The sequence below is a fragment of the Gopherus evgoodei genome, chromosome 8 (assembly GCF_007399415.2).
Source record: "Gopherus evgoodei ecotype Sinaloan lineage chromosome 8, rGopEvg1_v1.p, whole genome shotgun sequence".
In the NCBI taxonomy this organism is placed as follows: domain Eukaryota; kingdom Metazoa; phylum Chordata; order Testudines; family Testudinidae; genus Gopherus; species Gopherus evgoodei.
Window position 1 is genome coordinate 12244628 of NC_044329.1, and position 17128 is coordinate 12261755.

General features: G+C 41.5%; 1 protein-coding gene across 2 annotated transcripts in view; it reads right to left on the reverse strand.

The window, feature by feature from the left end:
- Window positions 1-12472, reverse strand: part of DDX46 (DEAD-box helicase 46) — a 36311-nt gene extending 23839 nt beyond the window's left edge. Inside the window, exons 1-8 of one of the 2 annotated variants that reach the window (XM_030574145.1) lie at window positions 12335-12472; window positions 8756-8944; window positions 8223-8357; window positions 4486-4576; window positions 3249-3414; window positions 2146-2297; window positions 1706-1819; window positions 206-371 (exon numbers count right to left, since the gene is read on the reverse strand). In XM_030574145.1, coding sequence (XP_030430005.1) covers window positions 206-371; window positions 1706-1819; window positions 2146-2297; window positions 3249-3414; window positions 4486-4576; window positions 8223-8357; window positions 8756-8944; window positions 12335-12351 — 1030 coding nt within the window. In that variant the 5' untranslated portion in view covers window positions 12352-12472. Of the gene's footprint in view, window positions 1-205; window positions 372-1705; window positions 1820-2145; window positions 2298-3248; window positions 3415-4479; window positions 4577-8222; window positions 8358-8755; window positions 8945-12334 lie in introns of both variants that reach the window. The other variant, XM_030574144.1, reaches the window with a different exon arrangement.
- Window positions 12473-17128: the final 4656 nt, after the last annotated feature.

Here is a 17128-nt window from a genome sequence, read left to right on the forward strand (position 1 = left end):
GTAACTAATAGTTGGGTTGCTGCATTATGTTAATACCTCTCAAATTATAGCCTGTACTTTCCTTCTTGATGGTCCACAAAATTTTGGCTTTATGTCCAAAGGACAAGACCTAAAGAACTCACAGGTGCCTTGCATATCTAAATTTGACAGAGACTTCTTCTTCCATTAAAACTACCCTACAAAATTCATTTTTATTTGCCATTACCATCTAGCGTCATTTTAGCCAACTCTGGAACTTCAACATAGAAGTTTTTCCTGAAGGGCTCATATTCTATCTTTCCATGATCCACTGGTTCCAACAGCTTCCTCTGTTTGGTCTGATAGCCTGTCAGGGCAGTCTGAAGATCAACTTCCTCCTCTTCTGACGAATACTGTACAGATAATAAATCATAAAGAAATATATTCAGTGACAAACCCTCTTCAAGGGTTTGATTTTTCACTGACATAACAATGGAACATAGATTGGGGACATTTAACTCTTCCTACGCTGCACCAAAACCATCTATGAGAAAGAGAATTACTTGAAGCTTCAAGGATCTCCCCAGTTTTACACACATTCATTCTTTTGGCAACTTCCCCTCTCATCACTCCCTACCTTTCTCCAGCTCCCACCAGTTTTAACTGACATCCGGACAGGACTTGCCATCTAGAACTAATCAACAGTGATTTTGGGGTTGGGGAGAATTCTCATGCATTGGAACTCATCCAGCCTATTCAATTGCCAGTGCTGAGATATTTAAAAACCTGTTTAAGACCTAAAAACCATAGCACCCTATATGTTAATCGCTTGACATCCCTTTTATGTGAGTAGCCTGGACACAGGACAAATTGCTCTGATAAGCTCGAACCCAATAATTGTGCAGGAAGGCTAAGCAAGCCCCCCCACAGAGTATCAACATTGCATATTTATTACATATAGGCAGTGTTAGACAAGTTTATTAGCTGAGTTTAGAGTGTTACCTGATAATTAGAAGCACGATTGGGAGTCAGAAGACAGGCATTGTATTCCCGTCTTTGCAACTCTGGGCAAAAATCAAAACTCTCTGCACTCTGTAAAAGGAAAATATCTACCTCCCAGGGGTGCAGAGAGACTTCTCATTAACGTTTGTGAAGTATTTTGAGAACCTCAAATTAAAGGCACTTTAGAAGCGTAAAGATAATTTAACTATAAACATAAAACCCAGATTTTGATAATTAAACATTTTTTATGTTCATGTAACTATTGTGACTGAATATGTGGGCTCAGTAGCTACATATACACATACATATATATACATATATACATATATATAACCACTTAGATGTTCAACTGGTCATTCTCATGCAAAACTGCCATGACTGTATGCACAATTTCAATAACTGTGTATGCACCAAGTTTAGACATCCACATATCAACTCCATTATATTAAGACGCTATCAACCCTGAAAACTAAATTAATGCATCAAGTTGTTTATTTACACCATGTTTTCTTTACACAAGACTCTGTGAGCTATGGTGTTTCTTAAATTAAATCAGTGTCAGCTCAATTTTGTCCATGATTCAACAACGTACATAAGCAAATGCCAAACTTTTAGCACGTAAGTAGTCCCACTGAAGCTAACAGGGCTACTTGTGCACTTAAGTACTTTGCTGAACCAGGGCCTCTTTTTGCTAGAAAAGTGACCGCCCCGTTTCCACAATAGGCATCTAAGACTTTTCAGTTACCTCCATTGCATCTTGGTCATTCTCCATGAGCTCCCCTTTTTTCTTTTCTGATTCCGCAGCTGCCTTTTTGGTTGTCACCACAGTCACTACCTTGGTAACAGTCGGTCCAGACTTCTAATAAAACAGTTAAAGAAAACCATTATCCTACTACAGAGAGCATGGAACGCACTAGGCAGAATGCACAAATTCAGTATACTCCTGAGCACAGTATAGTGGCTTTGATCCCACTTCCTCAGATGAGATTTCATCAGGGTTAATATCAAACAGCTGACTTGGAGAGATAAAAGGTTAAGGACTGGTAGGCATTACATGTAGTCTAACCTCTTTCTTGTCTGTCTACATATTTTCCATCTTAAAATGTCCTCTTAATATCATTTTTCCTATATTAAAATGCTAACGCTACTTAAAAAAAGACAAACAAGACAACCTTAATTTTTTACCTTTTCACTCCCACCTCCACCTTTCACACTTCTCATATTAAACTTCTTGACCTCTTCTTTAACTTCTTCCATATAAGCATCCAGTGGATCTAATTCTTCATCTTCAATCTCTTCTGCTTCTTTTTCCCCTTCTGCAGTCTCCTCCTCATCATCTAGTATATGACAAATAAATGTTTTTGTTTAAAAGAAAAACGTGCTTATGAATTCCAAAATCCTTGTTTTGTCCTGCTTTTAGTACAATGCAGGTGTACAGAACCCTGAAAAACGTTTACAAAGCAGATACAAACAGGAAGACACTATACTGTAAACTTACAGAACAAACGTGAAGAACACCATGAGGATAGGAGTACACTCTTTCCCCAGGAGTTGAGCCAGCCCCGGGGGAAGAAGAGTATCTGGGAACAGAAAGGATGGGGATCTTCTTATATTGTCTAAGGGTTTAGTCACCAGTCAGAGAAACCATGGAATCAAAGGCCGCCATTCCCCATTGACACCACATGGGCACTCTCCCGTCCCCTTGGAGACGGAAATGTTCCCTGAAAGAAGACAGCCTGCAGGAGCTTCCCTAATGCCAGAAGAGGTCATTTTAGAAGACTTCTCTCTTGGGGTGATGTGAGGATGGAGATTCTCTACAAGGGGTGTGAGGAACCGGCTGTACTGAGAGAGATCATCAATAAATGGGCAATTTAGCTAGGATTTTAGTGGGTACAAAATAGCAGTTATGGGTTCCCAAAAAAGCATTGGGTCCACAAAAAACGACCAAAGCCTAGGTGAAATTTTTTTTAAAACTGGTACTGAATAAAAGGGAGAAGAAAAGAGTCTTAACATATGTTGATAAACTACTATTATGTCCCCATAACTGACCTGAATAACTGCACAGCATTATTACTGTATCATTTGTTCTCTCTTTCTCCTAATTCCCCACCAGGTGCTCTCACTTGTGTCTTAAGCTGTTTGGGACCATGAACGAGCATAGATTTCATAATTTTACATTTCATTGAAAAATAATTGAAGTTTTAAAATCAAAGATGGTAAACGCTGTCCATCACTACAAAATGAAGCAATTATCTGTTAATTGTTATATAAAAATATTAAGGAAATACCATCATCATCTTCTAAGCTCCATTTTTTCCCTTGTTTCATCTCTTCAATTTCTTTTTTCAGTTCTCCTATGTTTTCCATAGCTTTCTTGCGCTGTTCTTCCCTCCATTTCTCCACTCTCTCTTTTCGTTTTCTCATTTCCTCCTCTAGCTTGTTCTGATCAAAGTTCTATGAGAATAAAGAACCAAATTAACAAGTTATGAATTATTGGCCTGACTCTGTACTTCGATACAAACTTCTCTTTCAAATCTATGGGAGTTTTGTCTGAGGATTGCCTAATAAGAACGTATTGCAATACAAGTTTAACTTAACCTATCTCGGTACGCTCTGTAGTGACACCAACTACTATACTTGCATGAGCAAGGTGACTGTAAAATAAAGTGAAATGCAGTTATCTGCCTTGCATCCAATGCCTGAACTTGGTCCTAGGAATCTACATTTCTAAACAAATACTCCTAAACACATCAAACTTTCCCCACCCTCATAGGGAAAGTATACAACAGCAATGATTCTCAACCTTTTTTTGATGTGTGACCCTGAAAAGCCACCTTGCAACTCACTATTTCCCCAAATGACTTGTGTCAGAAAAACAAGCTATGAGTGAATTATGACCAATGAGTCCTAGGCAGGAATGCTGGTTGAGGGTGCATGCATGGTTGACTGAGTTTGATGAGGATGTTGGTTTGGTGGCCTGTTGCTGACTCCTGCCAGACAGGAAGGTTGCTCATGAAGCACTGCTTCCCCTGCCCCAGAGCCAAGCAGTGTATGTGTGTTGGAGTGCTGCTCTGGAACTGGGGGAAGCAGTGGCAAAAACAGAGAAAGCTAACTGCTCCTTCCCTTTCTTCCCGACTCCTGCTAGGTTCTAGTGACCAAACGATGTTTTCTACATAAAAATGTATTTAGAAAGCACTTGACCTGAACTAAATCATCTAATCCCCCACATCCAGTAATCAGTGGGATGTGACGCAAGTGACCCCTCACTATCCACCTGAGGTTTGCATTCTACAGGCTGAGAAGTCCTGCATTAAGGGAAGAATGTTTCTTCTGTCAAGTGGTAGAAGCATACCCATTGTAACAGAAGTCTGTACTATACAAAGTTCAGACGTAAAAAAGGGATTATCTAAGGTGATATTTTAAAAATACAGCAAACTGTATCTAAATTTTAGAACTTTATCATTTGTAAGAGCTACTGTTTAACTGATACAATCTTCTCTCCTTGGTCAGTATACATACACTAACATCTTTATCCTTTTCTTCTTCTTTGTCTTCCTTCTCTTTTTTCTTTTCTTTGGAAACTTCCACACCTTCTGTCTTTTCTTTAGACCTTGATCTGAAAGATAAGATCAAAAACGTATGTACTGCATGTCTGATCTGAAAAGACTGTTCCAGCTTTTCTTGGGAAAGAAGCGTGTGTGTGCTGGAAGAAAATGTCATTCGCACATTTTTTTAAATATCTTGCAGAGTATATTCACTTCCCAGAAAATCTCTTCATTTCATGGACATATTTCCTAGAACTACCAGAGATGCAAAAATCTATTAGGATACACTGATTCATATGCTCTAGTTCTGCTGTTCTGATTTCTTTATGGGAGGAAGTTGCAGACTTCATTTCCAGCAATACTTAGAACTGATACTCTCATGGTTCCAGAGTTTATTTTACACCACCTTGAAAATAGCTGTTGGAATAGAGATACTCAGAAATTCCTGTCTTTTGCACTTCTAATACCAAAGTGATCTACCACCCTGCCTTTTAAGTCTGAGTGTCCCTGGAGGATTTCACTACTGGCTGAAAAACATAAGAACATCTCCCATCAGGAAAGGCTACCTATAGAACTTGATCTAAAACCCATTCACATTTATTATAGACTTTACTATTCCTACCCCCTCTAATAAAAAATAGATGCATCCAACCTAAACATGTGTGGCTAACCCATGATAATACATTTAAAATTCACTTTTCAGCTAGAAGGGGGAAAAAACATATTATGCTTTTTTTCATAGTCCACAGGACTATTTTAATGCAAACCATGTGTTCATTTTACAAGATGTTATGTCATTCCAACTTCCCAGAATATTATTTCTGTGATGTTTTGATTAAGGCCTGGGATAGTCATCAACCTCCTTATACCACATACACATTAATATTACAGTTTACCCATACAGTACTGCTCTTCTTTAAACTGTGCAACTTCATTGTCTGTTTGTGATTATAATTGAAAATTCAGTTTAAAATTTATTTAGAAAGCACTTGAAGTAAGATTTTACACATTTTTAAATTCAACATTAAAGGGACCTCAAACTACACCTTTTTGTTAAGTCTAGTTACTAGTCATCTTATTTGATCATAAACTCATACAGGTAAGGACTTTGTCTATTCCATATTCTCTACGATGCTGAGCATGCTGACAGTATTCAACAAACAACACAAATAAGGAGTGATGGCATGGTATAAGCATATTTCATGGATTTCTTTGAAATGTGATACTATGCACTTTATCTGTTAGCATGAATATTAAAGAAATCTTGGCTATGAATCCACTGTAGTCATGCTACTGTTTTTTTGTTTTGTTTTTTAAATATAAGAACATGAATCATTTAATTTCTTTGAAGATGTGTGAGCACGTGGGGGAAGGGCGGGCAGGGACTCAGTGCAACATCTGGAAATCATGCACTAAAGTCACTTTAGTAAGTGAAAAATCAGCTTACTGTTATTAAACAATTTAAAGCAGTTTATAACTACTAATTAAGTCTCATAAAACCCTCTGAATTGTAATATAATAATAATAAATGTAGGTTCAAAGAGTTTAAATGACCTGGCAGAGGACACCCAATAAGTTCATGGCAGAGCCAGAAATATAACCCACAGCCCTGGAGAGCAACACTTCCCGGATGAAGTTGGCACTTGGCATGGGGCAAACACTTGTTACAAGAAGGACTGCTGCCTACACAGGTTTTGGAGGACATAAATATATTAAAATTATTTAAATAAGTCTTGTGATAAGAACAATGAATGACACCATCACTCAATTTTCTAAGAGGCATTATGTGATTTAGACACAGTATTTTCAATAGAGTTAAATTTTCAACACGCTGCAAGAGTGTCGGCTGTGCTACAGATGACTTTTAATACATCCTTTCCACAGAGGTGTGACACAAAACATCACTTACTGATCCTAGACCCTGAAGTAACTATGATTTAAAGATATTAGACTAAAGGATCAGTGTGATTTTTTTTTTTTGGTAGGTGTCACTATCTTATCTAAAATTCACATGTATTCAGGTCTTTTCCTAAATTACTGAAATAGAAATATTCCTCCAGAAAATGTAAAACAGCATTTATAGAACTTAAAATATTGCTTTATTGCCTCCTTATATCCTTTTGTCTGCCAGTATCCATCTGTTGTCTCGTCTTACACTTAGGCTGTCAGCTCTTTGCGACAAGAACTGTCTCTTTGTTCTGTGTTAGTACAGCACCTAGCACAATGGGGGTCCTGGTCCATGACTAGAGCTCCTAGGTACTATGCTAATACAAACAAACAAACAAACAAACAAACAAACAAACAAACAAACAAAGGATATGTAGCTACTTAGATCTATAAAAGAGCTTTTAAGCAATGGGAACAAACCATAAGGTTTAGGCAGTGCATGTGCACTCACTGAATATTCTCCTTCTAAAAGCCAGAGCTGTACATGGCTTTCCTGACTTATTGCCTCCACGCCTTAATATCAAGTGCAACATTTAAATAGATATGAGGAGTTTTTAAAACACACGTTGCATTGAGCGGGGCTACTTCGCAAATAGCGAAACAACTAAGTCATTCAGTATGTGGTGTTTGCTATTGAACACAGGCTCACAGAAATCAAGAACACAGGTTACTATTTTAAACAATATTTTGTATGGTTACTCTTCTGGAAATTACTTATTGTGTTCAAGGTCAAAACCACTTCTATGAGATATAAAGAACGCTGCATTTTCTAATTATTATTACAATAATGGAGGATACCAGTCAAGTACATGTTACAATGATCTCAACTGAAACAAACTAAGATCAACATCTAAAGAGAAGCCTTTTTACCAAAATCTATTCAGACTTCCCAGAAAGTTTGTTTTATTCTCCTACAGGTAGGGAGAAGTTATTAAAACAAAAAAAAGTGGACAAACATCCAGCAGGGAGAATATGAGAGTGAACTCCAGTTTCCAGGGTTGAAAAATTAACCCAATGTTTGATCTAGCTAACAACTGGAGCGTTTTGTACTTGAGCAAAATTCTGCAATGGTGAAAGTTAATCATCTGGAAAATGATGATCGAGGAACAGGCGTAAACAGCCTAAGATGCTGATGAGGCATTCTGTGCACATGCAAAACAAACAAAACTACATTTTCACAAAGGCAGAGGGTGACTATGACAAGGGATGTAACATAAAAAGGGGTTGCAGTTAGAGATGCAAATAGCGAGTACAAAAAGTAACATGTAACCTATTAAAATTCGACCGGTTAAAAGGTTAAATGTTTCGCTGGGGAACTAAGGGTGAGGGGGGGTCTGCAGTACCCCCACATTTGGGGCCCTGCTGGTGCCCGGCACACTTGGGGTCCCGCCCAGCCAGTGGGCACACCTGACAGCAGCAGAGTTTAATTGTTAACTCAATCCGATAAGCATCAAGCTCACTGGTTAAACTTTTACATCCATAGTTGCAGTCAAGCTACTTGGGTGAGAAAACCAACATTATTTTGAAAATGTGTGTACACAAACACAAACAAAAGTCCTCCTGGGAAAAAACCTTATTGTGCCAAGGAACATGGTGAGGAATATTTTTATTCCTGAAAAAAAGATTTACAGAAATACTGGAAAACCAGTTTAATATATGATAAATCTATCTGGCAACTATATCCAGTCCCCGTATAGGAACAGAGTATAATCTATAAATCTTCCCATATCTAGTTACTAACATATTAATCACAGCTGTGAATGAGAGTACCTGTTTTCTGTTTTCTTGTTCTTGCCAGGACTGGTGGACCGGGACCGTCTACTCCTGCTTCTGGACCGTTTCCTCTCTCGACTGCGTGATCTTCTTCTCTCTCTGCTCCGTTCCCTCTCTCTGCTTCTTGAACGTCTGCCACAGAAGCAGAATTGGCTTATTTAGTATTCTGCATTCATGGTCATTATTTTGAAATACAAGAGTTTATGAAAACTGAGAAGTTTTTGTTTGGGGGGGTTAACATAAATTGGTCCGTTAACATGAGAAAAAACAATTTTCAGCAAAAATCTGCAAAAGGAAGCCAAGAGCCATTAAGGCAACGGAAAGGGTTAACAAATCCGAATTACAGTAGCTTGTCTCAGCCAATAATTGAAAGCAAGTTAAGTATACTATGCACTACTTTACCTAAGTAAAACCTATTACAAAAGGCAGATACCATCACCAATCATACAGAGGAACATCAGATATTCATAATAAGATAGCCCAGATTGACTCAAGTCAAACCTTATTTCCTGAGACTCTGCAACTCATACCTCAGGCGCTTCCTGTCCCGTGACCGAGATCTCCTCTTGTCCCTGCTGCGTGACCTCTCACGCCTGCGTTCTCTATCTCTACTTCTAGAACGTCTGTCTTCTCCACGTTTTGTTCTTTTGTCAGCAGGAGATCGACTTCTAGAGCGGCTACCGGAACGTCCACGTGATGTGGAGCGCTTCCGATAATGTCTGTGTAGTTGCAAATTCACAATAAAAAAGTCAAGATGTACAAGAGAACACTTTGCAGTTTAAAGGTACTTTAATCACATTTAGAACAGAAACCATAAAAATGAAAGACCAGGTCCATTTAAAAAAAAAAAAAAAGATTACAAAGTGGTTTGAGCATTGGCCTGCTAAACCCAGGCTTGTGAGTTCAATCCTTGAAAGGGCCACTTGAGGCAAAAATCTGTCTAGGGATTAGTCCTGCTTTAAGCAGGAGGTTGGACTAGATTACCTCCTGAGGTCCCTTCCAAACCTGATATTCTATGAGTCTTTCCTGGTCTTGCATAACTGAATTAGTACATATGCACATACTGAGACACTGAAGTTAGCTGGATTACTTTCTATATATCATTGAAAGAGCCCTAGTGAGGTCACATCACGAGAGCAAAGCTTTGTGATAGCATCAGCATCTCAAGAGGCATTTACTATTAAGTAATCCATCAATTTTTATATGCAGGAAAAAGATTAAAACTTCATGTGAAGATGTCTCATAGGGCAGTCTGCCTCAGTTTATATCTCAGTTCCAAAAAGAGACTACCAAATTCCATTCAAAAAATTGTGTGCAAAGATGAGCCTGTGAGGTGTAATGGAAAGGGCACTGGACTGGTAGCCAGGAGAATTAGATTTTCTTCCCAGCTCTGTTAGTAACATACTATGTGACCTTGAGCAAGTCACTTCTTCACTTCTCTGTTCCTCTGTATTCCCCTCCAACCTTTTGTCAGTTCTTTCTATTTAGACTGTAAGCTCTTTGGGAAAAAGACTGTCTTGAAAGACATTTGTGCAATTTGTAACGGGGCTTGGATCTTGGCTGGGCCTGTAAGTGCATCTCTTATAAAATCACATGTGGCCACAGAGCACATTTCAAGTTGGCAGCACCATCAGCAAAGGATACAGACTGTAATGAGCAGAGGAGTCCATGACAAGTATCTTTTATCTTAGGACTAAAAAATGCTCAAACTTTATAAACTTATACCTTTGACAGACAGGAATAATTGAATCCATCATAGAAATGCAGATACCTCTGAGTGGAACATAGTGTGTAAACACCATATTAATATTAGACAACAATTCAAGACAAAAAAAATGAAGACTTGAAACAGCAGAGATAATTTACATACACAGCATCTCACTAACTGAGTTGGAATTTTCTCAGGACACAGACATCAACACTCAGTTATCAGGGAACTAAGGGTATGTCTCCACCATGGAGATTATACCAATAAGGCTATGTTTATGCTGTGAGGGCTGTGCCAATGCAGCCTACATCACCAGTAGAGGTTTTTCTGTCAGCGAAAGACACCTCCCCCCAAACGACATTAGCTGCATTGATGACATTCTTCTGTCACCATAGCTGGGTTTACACGGAGGGTTATGTCGGCAGAGTTACTTCAGTCAGGGGTATGGTTTTTTCACATCTCAGAACGACGCAGCTATGCCAATAACTGATAAGAGTAAACCAAGCCGAGGAGTCATGAGAGCTAGACTATACCTACACTATATGCTTCTGCCAGCAGAGAGGTCTGATCCCAGACCAGCAGAGCCTAGATTTTAGCCTAGACACAATTTTACTAGCAAATCTGTGCTTTTACTGGTTTCGCTTGAGGGAGAGGGAGGCGATTACAACAAGCACGAAAGCTTATACTAGTAACAGCACTTTGCTGATACAAGTATACCAGGGGTCGGCAACCTTTCAGAAGTGGTGTGCTGAATTTTCATGTATTCACTCTAATTTAAGGTTCCACATGCCAGTAATACATGTTAACGTTTTTAGAAGGTGTCTTTTTATAAGTCTATAATATATAACTAAACTATTGTTGTATGTAAAGTAAATGAGGTTTTTAAAATGTTTAAGAAGCTTCATTTAAAATTAAATTAAAATGCAGAGCCCCCTGGACTGGTGGTCAGGACCTGGGCAGTGAAAGTGCCACTGAAAATCAGCTCGCGTGCCGCCTTCTGCACCCATGCCATAGGTTGCCTACCCCTGAAGTATACCATACCAGCAAAACACTCTGCCAGTACAGTATGCCAATATAGCACTCCTAGTATAGATATGGTTTTAGGTTTAATCCGATGGATTTGCTGTGTCCCCTTGAGAACCTCCATTTTGGCACCTGCAAAGGAGTAATATCTATCTATTTCACATGTAAAGCACTAAGTATTATTATTTAAAGAGATTGATAGCTCACAGCACAACAAAGTATGGTAGAACCAGCAATGGAAGCCACATGGTTCTGAAGGAAGCTACAGAAACGACTACTTTGATGAGAGAAGGACAAATCAAAGAGTCCAGACGCATCCAGCGCAGCTCACGCTCTGCGTACACTGCTGAGCTCAGAGATATAATCTCCCAATATCATTTATGAGTATGGCTTGAATTGGGTCAATTCTGACATACCTGCCAGTCTGACCCTTCTCTGATGGCCCATTGCATTCCACAGAGTGCGGGTTTTTCTTAACTGAAAACAAGGCGCACTCATGACATAAGGATAACCTACCTCTGTGTAAAATCCTAGTAGAGGCACCACACAAGTAGTTTTTGTCTTGATATAGTTACTCACAAAGTCAAGCCTATATTCCCCCCACCCCGCCCCTAGGGCTGACCTTCACCAGCTTCATCAAGATAAAAACGGCAATGCCTTGTCTCGACTAGCGTCTCAACGTTCAGCGAGATGATGCACTTAACGGAGGTGAAAAACCAGCACAAACCATTCACATATGACAAGTTTATGGGATTGAATCCCAACAGTGTTATCCATCATTTTGGTACACGCAGTCTGCTCCGCTGAGCTGGAGACGAGAACCACCACTTTCTACTCCTTCGTTTGCCCTGAGGACTTGAGGCCAATGCATGCCCATAGCTTTTCGGAAGAAGCCGAGGGAGATAGTAACTGGTCGGAGATTAAGCACCATCTGAGCAGGGGGCAGGCAGCATCAGATCCATTTGGACCTGCGATCAGAGCCAGTCTCCGTCTCCAAGACCAGGGGCACAGCCGTGCAGAGCCAGCTGGAGGCCGAACAATCGCGACGCCACACCACCAGGCCGAGCCCCCGCACCCCCGCCGAGGCGGGCCGAGGTGACGCCACCGCTCAGGCCTCAGAGCCACGGACTCCCCGAAGGCCACACGCGGAACTTCTGGAGACAACACCCCGTACGGGGCAGCCCCTCGGGGGCAGGACTCTGGGGACGGCAGCTCCCTGGACGTGCCCCACAGCCTCGGCAACTGCTGGCTTCTCCCCCCGGCCCTGGGACCCCCCGCCCCGCTCCCTTCAGCTCGGCCTCGCCGCGGCCCTTTGTTCCCGTGGCCGGGCTGGGGCTGCCCAGCTCGGACAGTGGCAGGGCCGCTCCCACCTCCTCACCTGGACTCTCGGCCCATGGCTGTCCCGGGCCCGAGCGCGCGGAGCAGCGGCGGCCTCTGGGATTCAGCTAGATCCGGGAACCCTACGCAGCTGCCGCCATTACGAGCCCGTAGCGCGGTGACCAACGAGAGGAAGGCGCGGGACCGGCAGCGGGAAGCTGCCTGCCCCTAGTCCCCGGGATACAGCGCACCCTGGCGGCTGGAGGCGGGCAGTGCGGCCTTAGGCCTCGCGACGGCGGTGGCCTGAGGGCGCAGTGCAAGGAGAGCGGTGCCCGGGGAGAGGGCTGCGGGGCAAGCTCCTTCTCTTACACCGTGCTGCACTCAGCAGCATCCCTGCCACGGCGAGCCCAGCCCAGAGTCCCAAGCAAGGTCCTTTCTGGAGGCTGCTGGGAGTTGGAGCAGGAGCTCCAAGAGGGCTCCGGTCGGGTCTGGTCTACGCTAGGCTCTATGGTCAAGTGTCTCATTGTTAGCAATGGCCTGAGTGCGCCTGTTGTCTGCCCACTTTCTCAACTAGCGCTGCTTTTAGCAGGGCTAACCGGTGGTGGTTAAAATGGGAGTCGCTGCTCCACACCTGTGCCCCCATTAGTGGAATGGCAGGGGGGGTTGGGTCACAGTCAGGGCCGGCTCCAGGCACCAGCATTCCAAGCAGGTGCTGGGGGGCGCGATCTGCAAGGGGAGCAGTCCGTGTATTTTTGCCACCCCAAGCAGCGCCCGAATTGCTACCTTTGACGGCGGGGGCAGACCGTGTGCCCCTAGGGCGGCACGCGCATTTCCGCGGCGGCGGCAATTCGGCGGCTTCTGTCTTCTGGCTGAAGACAAAAGCTGCCGTCGAATTGCCGATGCCACGGAAATGTGTGTGCTGCCCTAACAGCACACAGACTCCCCTCGTCGTCCGTGGTGGCAATTTGGTGCGCTGCTTGGGGTGGCAAAAACAGTAGAGCCGGCCCTGGTCACAGTCTCTGATTCATTTTCCTCATCTCAAGAATTGCTATCTCCCTCTAAACCCAGAGGCCTTAGGGTATGTTTACACTACAAAATTAGGTAGATTTTATAGAAGTTGATTTTTAGAAATTGATTTTATACAGTCGATTGCATATGTCCACACTAACCGCATTAAGTCAGTGGAGTGCATCCTCACTACCATGGCTAGCATTGACTTACAGAGCAATGCACGGTGGGTAGCTATCTCACAGTTCCCGCAGTCTCCACTGCTCATTGGAATTCTAGGTTAAGCTCCCAATGCCTGATGGGGCAAAAACACTGTTGCGGGTGCTTTTGGGTACATGTTGTCAGTCACCCCGCCCTCCATGAAAGCAACGGCAGACAATCGTTTCCTGCCTTTTTTCCTGGGTTTCCCGTGCAGACTCCATATCAAGGCAAGCGTGGAGCCCGCTCAGCTCACCGTCACCACTGCTGTTGCATCAGAGACGCTTTGAAAACGAGTTTCATGACTGGCCAGGCTTCAACATGACAGTTGTGTGTGTTTCTCCTTGATGCAAACCCACCCCTTTTGTTGATTTTAATGCCCTCTAAGCCAACCACCCTCCTCTCTTCAAAATAAAGTCATTGTTTTAAAACCATGCATTCTTTCTGTCTTTAAAAAAAAATGAGATAATGGACAAGGTAGCCCAGGTGGGGTGGAGGAGGAGGGAAAATAACACCACATTGCTTATTGTAGCCACACTAAAAATCAAACTGTATGAATGACAGCCTTCTGTTGCTTGGGCCATCCTCTGGAGTGAAGTGGCTAGATGCCCGGACCCACCCCCCACACATTCTTGGGTGTCTGGGTGAGGAGGCTATGGAACATGGGGAGGAGGGTAGGCAGTTATACAGTGGATGCAGTGGGGGTCTGTGCTTTTGTTGGCTTTCCTGCAGTTCCAACAGATGCTTCATGTCTGTGTGCCTCCCCCCATTAGCCTCAGCATCACGTCCTGCCTCCGCTCTTCTGCCACTGAATTAAGCTGTGCCCTATCAGGACGGGAGAACTGCATGAGCTCGGAAAACATGTCATTGGAAGTGTGTTTTTTTTTTTGTTTGTTTTTTTTTTGCCTTCTAATCTGCAATAACCTCACGAACGGAGATGATAGGGGAAGCATAGAAAGAGTCTACAGTGCTCTACAATTCTGAGGGGACTGCATGGTCACCTGTGCTGCTGAGTTCACCACGCTGACCAAACCGGAAATAAAATTCAAAAATTCCCAGGGCTTTTCCTGTGTACTTGGCTAGTGCATCAGAGTTCAAAGTGCTGTCCAGAGCGGTCACACTGGAGCACTCTGGGATAGCTCCCAGAGGCCAATACAATCTATTTGCATCCACACTACCCCAATTTCAACCCAGCAATGTCGATTTTAGCGCTACTCCCCTTGCTGGGGAGGAGTACAGAAGTCAATTTTAAGAGCGCTTTAGGTCAATGAAACAGGGTTGGTTGTGTGGCATTCATTTTTAAAATCAACCTAACATGGCTGAATTCAACCTACCCCCATAGTGTAGGCCAGGCCTTAATGTTCAAGAACATCAAGGCGTACATCACAGTTGGTCTTCATACCTCATACTCAGATCCTGTGCTATCAGACTCTTTAGCGTGCAAAAATAACCATGTTGGAATACCCTTTTACTAAACCCTGTTCTAATGTAGTTTATTCTTGCTCACAGGGACAAAATCCCACCACTGCCCGCCCCAGCAGTATTCAAACAGGAATATTTGTGTCATGTAATACTCAAAGCCTATGTACCCTGTACTTGGGGGAATTCTGAGTTAAAAGTTATAGTGCTGATGAAACCTAAATGTCACTGAAACCAGCCTATAATATTACATTTTTACTAGGTCTATCAAGCAATTAAAAAATTAATCATGATTAATTGCACTGTTAAATAATAAAATACCATTTATTTAAATATTTTTGGGTGTTTTCTACATTTCCAGATATATTGATTTCACTGACAACACAGAATACAAAGTGTACAATACTCCATTTATATTTATTTTTTATTACAAATATTTGCATTGTCAAAAAAAAGAAACAGTATTTTTCAATTTACCTAATACAAATACGGTACTGCAAATCTCTTTATCATGAAAGTTGAACTTCCAAATGTAGAATTATGTACCAAAAAAACTGCATTCAAAAATAAAAATATAAAACTTTAGAGCCTACAAGTCCACTCAGGTCTACTTCTTGTTCAGCCAATCACTCAGATAAACAAGTCTGTTTACATTTGCTGAAGATAAAGCTGTGCTTCTTTTACAATGTCACCTGAAAGTGAGAACAGGAATTTGCATAGCACTGTTGAAGCTGGTGTTGCAAGATATTTACATGCCAGATGTGCTAAAGATTCACATGTCCCTTCATGCTTCAACCACCATTCCAGAGGATGTGTCCATGCTGATGATGGATTCTTCTCAGTAACAATCCAAAACAATGCAGATCAACGCATGTTAATTTTCATCATCTGAGTCAGATGTCACCAACAGAAGGTTGCTTTTCTTTTTTGGTGGTTTGGGTTCTGAAGTTTCCACATCAGAATGTTGCTCTTTTGAGACTTCTGAAAGCATGCTTCACACCTCGTCCCTCTCAGATTTTGGAAGGTACTTCAGATTGTTAAATTTTGGGTCCAGTGCTGTAGCTATCTTTAGAAATTTCACATTGGTATCTTCGCATTTTGACAAATTTGCAGTGAAAGTGTTCTTAAAATTAACAACGTGCTGAGTCATCATCCGAGACTTCTAGAACATGAAATATATGGAAGAATGCAGGTAAAACAGAGCAGGCAACATACATTTCTGCCCCAAGAAGTTCAGTCACAAATTTAATTAACACATTATTTTTTTAACGAGCATCATCAGCATAGAAGCATGTCCTCTGGAACAATGGCCGAAGCATGAAGAGGCATACAAATCTTTAGTGTGTCTGGCACGCAAATATCTTGTGATGCCAGCTACAACAGTGCCATGCGAACACTTGTTTTCAATTTCAGGTGACATTGTAACTAAGAAGTGGGCAGCATTATCTCCCATAAATGTAAACAAAGTTGTTTGTCTGATCGATTGGCTGAACAAGTAGTAGAACTGAGTGGATTTGTAGGCTCAAGTTTTACATTGTTTTGTTTTGGAGTGCACTTATGTAACAAAAAAACTACATTTGTAAGTTGCACTTTCATGGTAAGGAGATTGCACTACAGTACTTGTATGAGGTGAAGTGAAAATACTTTTTTGTTTACCATTTTTACAGTGCAAATATTTGTAATAAAAATATAAAGTGAGCACTGTACACTTTATATTCTATGTTGTAACTGATAGACATTTGAAAATGTAGAAAACATCAAAAATATTTAATACATTTCAACTGGTATTTATTAAGTGCGATAAATTGTGATTAATTTTTTTTTAGTTACTCATGTGCGTTACCTGTGATTAATCAAAAGCTCTAATTTTTACCATGTTGTAACCCTTGTTAGAGGGCAGGTTTTCTTTGTGTATAGGAGTGTAGTTTGGAAGGGAAGCCGCAACTATCTAAAAATAAATGAAGGTCTCTTATTTAGAATGGTCCCATGGATGTAACTTGAAAAAATGCAATAAAATTAAATCTGAGGCTACATATTAGGATGAAAAATCATAGTGAATTCAATTAGCCTGCAAAAATTGCACCTCAAAGGTGATGGAAGCCTAATTTTTCAGAATATTTAAATCTAGAGGGGAGAAAACACCTCAGAATACAGGTTTCCCTTTGATAGACAAAAGTGATCTAATTATGACTACAATCTATAACAACTTCTTTGCTAATGGGTCCTACTG